The 9,979-nt window shown below is 41.2% G+C and overlaps 1 protein-coding gene across 1 annotated transcript in view; it reads right to left on the bottom strand.

The window, feature by feature from the left end:
- Positions 1-4,562: 4,562 nt before the first annotated feature.
- Rfx8 (regulatory factor X8) overlaps positions 4,563-9,979 on the bottom strand; it is an 82,839-nt gene continuing 77,422 nt past the window's right edge. Inside the window, exons 14-15 of the mRNA XM_090336087.1 lie at positions 8,862-9,190; positions 4,563-4,851 (exon numbers count right to left, since the gene is read on the bottom strand). Coding sequence (XP_090192213.1) covers positions 4,657-4,851; positions 8,862-9,190 — 524 coding nt within the window. The 3' untranslated portion in view covers positions 4,563-4,656. The remainder of the gene's footprint in view (positions 4,852-8,861; positions 9,191-9,979) is intronic.

Below are 9,979 nucleotides of genomic sequence, written 5' to 3'. Positions count from 1 at the left end.
GCATTTGACAAGATCCAACACCCCTTTATGTTAAAAGCTCTGGAGAAACTAGGAATCCATGGAACATTCCTCAATGTAATAAAGGCTGTGTATGAGAAACCTACTGCTAGTATTATACTTAGTGGCGAAAAGCTAAAGCCATTCCCTTTAAAATCAGGAACAAGACAAGGATGCCCACTCTCTCCACTCCTCTCTAACATAGTACTAGAATTCCTAGCCAGAGCAATAAGGCAAGAAGCAAGCATAAAGGAGATCCAAATAGGGAAAGAGGAAGTGAAACTCTCCCTCTTTGCAGATGACATGATTCTGTATTTAAAGAACCCTAGAGACTCCACTCCTAAGCTCCTTGAGCTGATTCAAAACCTTGGAAAGGTAGCAGGGTATAAAATTAACCCTCAAAAATCAACTGCCTTCCTATATGCCAACAGTGAGAGGAACGAGGCAATAATCAGGAAAGCAACTCCTTTTGCAATAGCCTCAAAGAAAATACAGTACCTAGGAATTAACTAAGAATGTAAAGGACCTTTTTGATGAAAATTTTAAAACCCTGAGAAAGGAAATTAAAGCAGAACTGAGGAAATGCAAAAACCTCCCATGCTCCTGGATTGGAAGAATCAGCATTGTGAAAATGACAATCTTGCTAGGGATATCTACAAATTCAATGCAATACCCATCAATATCCCAATGTCATTCTTTAAAGAAATAGAAGAGGCAATCCAAAATTTCATATGGAATAATAAAAGACCCTGTATGGCAAAAACACTTCTTAGCAGGAGGAATTTCAATACCAAACTTTAGACTCTATTACAGAGCTATAATAATCAAAACAGCTTGGTACAGGCACAAGAACAGGCCTGAAGACCAATGGAATAGAACTGAGGACCCAGATATTAAACCACAGACTTATGGCCACCTAATCTTTGATAAGGGAACCAAAAAAATAGAATGGAAGAAAGACAGCCTCTTCAACAAGTGGTGCTGGCAGAACTGGTTAAGCACCTGCAGAAAACTAAAGTTGAATCCTTCTTTGTCATCCTGCACTAGAATTAACTCCAAATGGATCAAAGACCTTGAGGTAAAACCCAACACACTGAAAACTTTACAAGAAGGAATAGGAGACACACAAGGCCTCCTTGGCACAGGTCGAAACTTTCTTAATAAGGACCAAGAATCATAACAAATCAGAGAAAGGCTGGATAAGTGGGACTGCATTAAACTGAAGACCTTCTGTAAGGCAAAGGACATAGCTAGTCAATTAATTAGGAAACCTACAGAGTGGGAGAAGATCTTCACCAACCAAACAACAGACAAAGGCCTCATATCTAAAATATATCAACAGCTCAAAAAATTGAATCACTCCAAAACTAATCTCCAAAGAAACAACCATCCCATTAAAAAATGGGCCAAAGACTTAAAGAGAGTCTTCTCTGAAGAAGAAATAAGATTGGCCTAACATGAAGAAATGCTCCACATCTCTGGTCATAAAAGAAATGCAAATGAAAACAACTCTAAGATTCCACCTCACTCCAGTTAGAATGGCCAGGATCCCGAAAACTAATAACAATAGATTCTGGAGGGGATGTGGCCAGGAGCGATCACTACTATATTGTTGGTGGGAGTGGGAACTCGTTCAACCACTATGGAAAGCAGTATGGCAGTTCCTCAAAAGACTAAACATAGAGCTCCCCTATGACCCAGCAATTCCACTACTTGGCATTTACCCAACCATCCACAAACAAGGACATACTAAATCCACTAGCACAACGATGTTCATTGCAGCACTATTCACCATAGCAAAGATATGGAACCAACCCAGATGTCCCTCAGTTGATGAGTGGATCAGCAAGATGTGGTATTTGTACACAATGGAATTCTATGCTGCTGTCAGAAAGAATGACATCGCCCCATTTGTTAGGAAATGGAAAGACTTAGAAAAAATCATATTAAGTGAAGTAAGCCAGACTCAAAGGAACATAAGCCCAATAGTCTCCCTCATTTGTCATAATCAGTAGAAACCCTGGGCTCTCCTAGCAGAGATTTACAATAGAACAAAACCTAGAGACATTAGGCCAAATAGTATGACACTAAATGTAAGGACCTCCAGGATAAGGAAACAAAAGCCATATAATGAATGACTGTTGTTCTTAATGTACTATGTTATCTCTTATCTCTTTTGCCATTCCTTGGTTATCTCCTATTGTTACAGTATTTCACCTTGTTATCTGATATATTTTATATGTGCTTAATTGGTTATTTGAAATTGGATAGGGAAGGGGGGAAATCAAGATAATCTGGGGGGGGGGAAGGGTCAGAGGGAAATGGACCAAGACATGAGAAAGGGTATCAATGTTTGTGAAGTTATGCACCTTCTATCTGGTGAATATAATGGAACCCTTCTATTAATCACAATAAAAAGTACAATATTAAAAAAATTAATGGAGTTGCTTGGGTGTTCATTTTTGTGATGCTGAGGATCAAACTGCCCCTGGTATACACTAACCAGGCATTCTACCACCGAGTGAAGCCCAAGCCTCTTGATTAAATTTTATCCCACTGTCTTTGGCTTGGTTAAAACATCATTTCCCCTTATGGGTGTTTACAATATAGCTTGCTTATCCCCCATCTCAGTGACTCCAAACCCAACCCACCATAACACAACCTCACAGAGTCATGTGAATGACTTATGTTTTCCTGAAATTAGCCAGCCCTTAACCCAGTGGGGCAGTGCATGGACTGGACTGCCATCGACAGGCCCCAAGGGCAGCTCAGTCCCACAGGCTCCTTTTTTTTTTTTTTTTGCCAGTCCTGGGCTTGAGCTCAGGGACTTTCTCAAGGCTAGAACTGTACCACTTGAGCATCAGCACCACTTCCGGCTTTTTTCTATGTATGTGGTACCGAGGACTTGAACCCGGGTCTTCGGGCATGCTAGGCAAGCACTCTACCACTAGGCCAAACTCCCGGCCCCACAGGCTCCTTTTATATCTCTCACTGGAGCGAGCTTGCTTCCTTCCTTCCTTCCTTCCTTCCTTCCTTCCTTCCTTCCTTCCTTCCTTCCTCCCTTCCTTCCTCCCTTCCTTCCATCATCCCTCCCTCCCTCTCTCCCTCCTTCCCTCCCTTTCGTCCTTCCTCTTTCCTTTTTCCCTTCTTCCTTTTCCCCTCCCCTCCTGCCTCCTCCTTCTGACCCTCTTTTCCTCCTCCTCTACTCTTCCATTTTTATTTTTCTTATTTTGAGATAGGGTCATTTTGGGGGGGGGTCAGTCATGGAACTTGAACTCTGGGCCACAGCATTGTTCCTGAGTTCTTCATTTCAAGGCTACCGCCCTACCTTTTGAGCCATAGCACTATTTCTGGTTTTCTGGGGGTTAATTGGAGATAAGAGTCTCGTGGACTTTTTAGTGCCTGGGTTGGCTTTGAACTACAATTCTCAGATCTCAGCCTCCTGAGTAGCTAGGATTGCAGGCATGAGCCACTGTGCTTGAGATAGGGTCTATGTAGTCCTCTGTGTGTCTGGAACTCATGAACTTCCTGCATCAGTTTCTGAGTACTGGGATTACAGATACGCACTACTATATCCAGCTTAAGTAAAATGAATAATTCTTAAATCATGAATGTGGATGCATGTGGCCCTTCAGTTTCTTTAAAATTTCTAAACATCTAAGGAAATTAAATTCATGTTGTAGGTGACAATAACTCATTTTATATATGACACTAAATAAAATTTAGTTCATTTCATATGTAATGTTAGGGCAATAAATATTCTCTATTCTTTCCATTTATAGAAGAAATGATCTTCAACATAAATTTTTAAATTTCTTTTAAATACCATAATCAGTTACATTAAAAATAGAACTGGTGTAGTGATGTTCTATCTTTAGTTTTCACATTTTTAGCATTTTGCTTTAAAAGATAGAAATAAGAAGAAATTCAAAGCCGGACATCAACATTTGTGGATGTCTTTTGTCATTTAAACTTCTACTTTACTGTAAGACCAAGATGATGAATAATAGCTATATAATGTGCTTGCAAGTAATGGTTACAGGGATATCGAGCATTTCTCTGCTCACTGCTTCAGAAGATTATTTTTTTGTCAGTCATGGGGTTTGAACTTAGGGCCCGGGCACTGTTCCTGAGCTCTTTTGTTCAAGGCTAGTACTCTATCACTTTGAGCCACATGCCACTCCTGGTTTTCTGATGGTTAACTAGAGAGTAGAGTCTCCCAGACTGGGCTGGCTTTGAACTGTGATCCTCAGATCTCAGCCTCCTGAGTAGCAAGGATTACAGGTGTGAACCACTTGTGTCTGGCTAAGATCTTTCTGCAAATGTTATCTTGTGATCGTTTTTCAGTCATTGCCAAGATGAAGAAAAATTACCTTATATTCTTCAAACATTTTATCTGAAGAGAATCATTTCTTCCTCCCAGTGAGATTTCTCAAGTTCTCTTCAATTACATCCCCAAACAGAAATACCCAGAAAGATTCAGAAGAGCCACAGAGGCAAAAAAAAATAGTTTTTAAATTAGTTTATAGTTTGTTCAAAACAAACTCTTAAACAAAAAACCCCACTTCATTATATCTATTATATACACAAAATCTTTCATCTTCATACAAAAGTTAGTACTTCATATGTTTTTAAGAACATAAGCCTGCTTCTTTGTGTCTATTCAAACAAACCATCTTGTGTATTGGCATTGCTTCCCAGCAAACAGGAATTTTCAGAGCTTGGAGTAACATCAGATATATGAATCACAAATCTTTGTCCATCTCTTAGGGTGACGAGGGCTTCTTGCCCCACTGGAAGGCTGAGCTTGGCCATAGTGTCAGTGGTACTGTCTCTCAGCAATACTTGGATGAGCTGCCAGGAGAAAGGGTTTAAAAGGAAACAAGAAATGAAGACAAAACCAACCCACACATTACATAGAATTCTGTGCCATGCTTCCCTGAGCACTGGGGAGCCTGGAAGACGTGCAAAGTTTTGTACATAATGACTTTAGAGCTGACAGAAATGAATTTTCAGCTACCGTGTTTTGACCATGATGTGAATGATAATGTTGGATGCAAAATTCATTTACAACGTATGTTTCTCTTTCTCCAAATTCAACAATAACAACACCCATACAGTGAAAAGCTGTTTTCATTGTTTCTGGAGGAGAATGATAGATGAGGTGACACTGCACACATAAACTGATGTGTGGAATTGAAGCCCTCTGTACAACTACTTACAGATGATAATACAAAATTAAAAACCTCATGGTCTTTACTTTTACCTAAGAGATGGAATGTGTCTCACTCTTTCTCTCTGTCTCTTTCATTGTCTGTTTCTCCCTTCGTTTTTCCCTCTTTTTTCCCTACCACCTTTCTTGGTTTTAACCTTTCCTCTAACCTCCTTTTTTTTTGCCTTAACCCTGAACACATAGCCTAAAGTAAAAAACATGTTATCCTTTTAAAGGAATACTCATTATTTAATATTAAAAGTTATTTTAGTCAATTGGGCAGTGGTGGCTCAGGCCTGTAATCCTAGCTACTTGGGAGGCAAAGCTCTGAGGATCACAGTTCAAATCCAGCCCAGGCAGCAAAGTCTGGAGGCTCATATCTCCAATAACCTATCAAAAAGCTCGAAGTAGAGCTGTGGTTCAAGTGATAGAGCGATAGAGCGCCCAGGCCTTGAGTTCAAGCTCTAGGAATGGCACCATTTTTTAATAAAATTTCAGTCTTAAATGTGCCTTGGCAGCTTTCTATTTTGAACGTTGCTCTAATGACAGATGGAAGTGACAGCCTGGAGATTGACTGGTTGTTATTCTAGGTGCAGGGCAGTGTTAAATGGCTTCCAGAGTGAGGCTGGTACAGATGTGCAGTCTGTGGGGCATTGACTCATGGTAGAGGAATGCAGATGGGACCCAGGGGGTGTGGTTTTGTTGCTGCTGTTGCTGAGCACACATGCTCAATAATGAAGGCAATGAAAATTAGACAAGCGGAACTTTTTGGTGTTAGCTCATTTAAGTCATTATAGCTAATTCAGCAGGCATGAAGGAACAGAAGTGGGTTTAATTAATCTCTAATGTATATTACCTTGGATAATGTGTCACTCCTCTGCCTGTATTGGTTTATTATGTATTCAATTAAGCATTTAATATTTCCTCTATTGTTTCCACCAATTAAATATAGGGCGCTCCTCATTGTAATGGACTTTGGAGATGCTAAGGAACTGGGTGGAAAGTGGTAAGGGAAAATGCTGAGACTGGGAGCTCTTTCTTTCTTTCTTTCTTTCTTTCTTTCTTTCTTTCTTTCTTTCTTTCTTTCTTTCTTTCTTTTTGTGGATCATGGGGCTTGAACTTGGCCTGGACGCTGTCCCTGAGCTCTTCAGCTCAAGGCTAGCATCCTACCCTTGAGCCAAGCCCCACTTCCCATTTTCTAGAGGCTAATTTGAGATAAGAGTCTCAGATCCTTTTGTTCCCAGGCTGGCTTTGAACCTTGATCCTCAGATCTCAGTCTCCTAAGTAGCTAGGATTACAGGTATGAGCCACTGTGCCTGTTGATTGGGAGCTTTTGTTGGAGAAAAATAACCATGACTAATAGTTATTGGAGACTTACATAGTAAGAAATTTTGTGCATTTTACAACAGTGTGTGTGTGTGTGTGTGTGTGTGTGTGTGTGTGTGTGTGTGTATTGGTTCTGGGGTTTGAACTCAAGAAGCTGTAGCTTAGCTATTTTGCTGTAGGCTGGCACTATACCATTTGAGCCACAGCTTCATTTCTAACGTTTTGAAAGTTCATTGGAGATAAGAGTTTAGTGGACTTTCCTGCCTTGGCTGGCTTAAAATCTCAATCTTCTTTAGATCTTAGCCTCCAGGGTAGTTAAGATTATGAGCCCAGCTCCATTAACTGACTTTAACCTCCAAACAGTCCTATAGCATTAGATACCACCATTACCATGATTTAAATAATTTGCCCAGAGTTCTAAGCTAATAGATGGAGGAATTGGAATTGGAATCCAGCAATTTACCAAATTTGAGGATAGTTTTATTTGACTCTTAAATCACTGGCTTTGGAATTAAAGCATATCATAGAATATTCTCTGGAAGGAGAGAAGATGCCAGGAAAGACAGCCTTAAAGGAGATGTATGGGCCAAGAATTAATCATCCCCTAGTTATGAGAGAGACCTTGGAAAATCTTCATAATCCCACCGTGAGCCTCAGTTCTGCCACCTTGAAACGGGATGACAGCACCTTTCTCTCTCCGAAGTAAATAATACATTTAAGTTGACTGTCAATACCTGCTGTCTACACCTCTTCTAACTATGTCTGAAATGATCAAGGTTGACCCCTGGCTGCTTTGCTGACCAAGGAGTGCAGAAACATTGACAAAGATTCCCTACTTAACCAAACTTTTAGTCAGGTTTTGGAACCCTCTAGGTCCATCTGTGCACTTTCTTCTAAAATCCAGTATTAGCCATACAAAGTGAGTTCAGTAAGAACCCCCTATATTGGAGGTCTAGTTGTCATCATTCTTCAGTTCTCAAGGCTCTACTGTGGCCCATCATTCCCAGGAGATGTCTGTTCACCTTGGCTTATCTGTGGTGAGAATCTGGTTTAACCAGAATTCTTCTGATATCTGACATTTCCTTTGACCCCTCTCTGGGCTCACTTTTCCATGCACTGTTGAGAGTTGATCCCAATCTCTGTCCTCCCTCTACTGTAAAGCCCTGGACCATGGTCCCTGTATCCATTGTTATATAAAGTCTTATTTAATTTTTTTTGTTGTTGTTAAGAGTACCACAACTGATGCCCTATGACTTGAACCACAACTCTACTTCTGGCTTCTCTCCCTTCCTCCCTCACTTTCCCACTCCTGCTTTTTTTTTAATCTGTTGCTTTGTTTTTGGAAGATAAGAGTCTCACAGACTTTTCTGCTTGGATTGGCTTTGAACCATGATTCTCAGATCTCAGCCTTCTGAGTCGGTAGAAGCACAGGTGTGAGTCACCAGCCTCAGCTTCAGGTGTCATTGAAAGGTTCCTTTTCTTTAACATACTGTAGTCATACAGTAGTCTATACTCCTGCTTTAGCCAGTGAACCCAGGAAACTCTTCACTGGAAGCTGAGTACAATGGCTAACCATTAAAGCAAGTACTCTTAGTCTTCTACTTGAAGACTTGGGTGAGCTGTCTCTGGCAAGCTCTTGAAGGGCTCTGTACCCAGGCCTGAGTCATTTCCAGAGTGACAGTTTTTCTCCCAGCTCGGCCTGGCCAAGAGGTCTCTTCTTCAGATAAGATCGAGCATTTTTCTTCCCACAGCTCTGAACACTGGTTCCCTGAATGACCCCAGCTTTTCCTCACTGGAGGCCTAAGTCCTTCCTGTACATCTGGTCCTTGACTTTCATTAGTATTTCAGTAGTTGATTTTGCATGTGTGTTATATACATCTGCAGAAGGGGCATTTCCTTGGCAGTATTACTACCTTTTCCCCTTCCACAAGAGTTTTTATCACTCCTCACTCTGATTCCATCTACTTTTTGTGCCCTGGCAGTCTAAATTAAAAAAGAAAAAAAGACCCACCTAAATGGTGCAGATGTTAGCTGTTAAATTTGTCTTTGGCTAGAACAGGTTCTCAGAACCCCGCTCAGCTGGTGAACACGAGGAGATATGTCTATGGATCATTGTAGTGCACACTGGGTTGACTCACCATGGACAGATTAGCTCCTGTAACCACCTCTAGCAGAATGGTCTTATGTAAAGAGGATTCTAGAATCCATTAAAGCCGTTTGGACCATGGCTTTCCAAACCTTGCTGTCGCTTTCTTATTCCCCTTGAAACAGCTTTGCGTGTGTGCTGTGGGGGACAGGAAGGCGTGGGGGGGCCTGGTGTCTCTACCTTATTTCCTGTGGCAGTGTCCATCAAGAAGCCCAGCACCTGGAGAACCATGCTGCTCATCCCCACAGGACTGTGGCTAGGGCTCATGTGTTTCAGTGTCACCCTGGGTGACTCCACATTCAGGCTTACACACTCCTGAGGTGGGGGAGGATTTAGAAGGTGAAAAAAGGATTGGTCTGGCTGGACAAGAGATGGGTCATCTGACAGAAAGTCCTTGAGACTCCCCAGCTCCTCCTCTTCCTCCTCTTCCTCTTCCTCCTCCTCCATGCAGGACTGAATGATGTGAATCACATATTCCAAAAACAGCAAGTGAAACAGATGCCAGGATCCTGTGTTTCAACAACAACCAGAGGTGAGTACATGGGTTGCAGACAGGAAGATAATATAACAGGTACTGTTTTTGTTTGTTTTGTTTTGATTTGATTTTCCTGAAAAAGCACTGATTCCATACTTTGGCCCACATATTACTAAAAAGTAGGATGAAGATTTTGCATCTCAGACTCCAATTTGTACTTTTTTTTCTCTATACCTTTCTCTCTACAGTCACCTTTTTTTTTCAGTCATCTTAGAATCCTGGGAGGTCAGGACTTATCTATCTACAACATATTTATGAGGAGAGGTGGAGGGACCTGCTCCTAAGGAAAGGGACATCAAACATTCTCAGGTCAGAGCACCCACCAGTCAGGTAACGGAGATTTGTTTATCCTGACCAGTGAAGACACAGATTAACAACTAATATGGATCTTTAAAAAAAGGATGAAAATACTGATCAACCAGGCCATATTTTGACCAAGTCTGTTTAATCATTATGCATACTTTATGCTCTTTGTCCAAATGCTGTGTCTATTTAAAGCTCACATTTGTGTCACCAAGATGGCTGAAGATTAGATTAAGTGCTTCTTTGCCTCTTCCTCTGGCATGGCTGCACCATGTAAGAAATCTCCTTCCTCTGCCCTGTGCTGTTATCCAGCTCTTTACTTGTGTTGTTGAACAAGTGGCCAGACTTCACATGTGAAATCCCAGAGTGTGAACTTGAGACCTAAAACTCCAGTTGCATCAATAGGCAAGTCACTGTAAAACTAGCTTTCAACTCCTCTGCAGTAAAGCGTCATTCCTTT

This window comes from Megascapheus bottae, chromosome 7, assembly GCF_031878675.1.
Source record: "Megascapheus bottae isolate mThoBot1 chromosome 7, mThoBot2.hap1, whole genome shotgun sequence".
In the NCBI taxonomy this organism is placed as follows: domain Eukaryota; kingdom Metazoa; phylum Chordata; class Mammalia; order Rodentia; family Geomyidae; genus Megascapheus; species Megascapheus bottae.
Note: the sequence above shows the minus strand (reverse complement) of the source record. Positions and strands in the feature narration are given on the sequence as shown.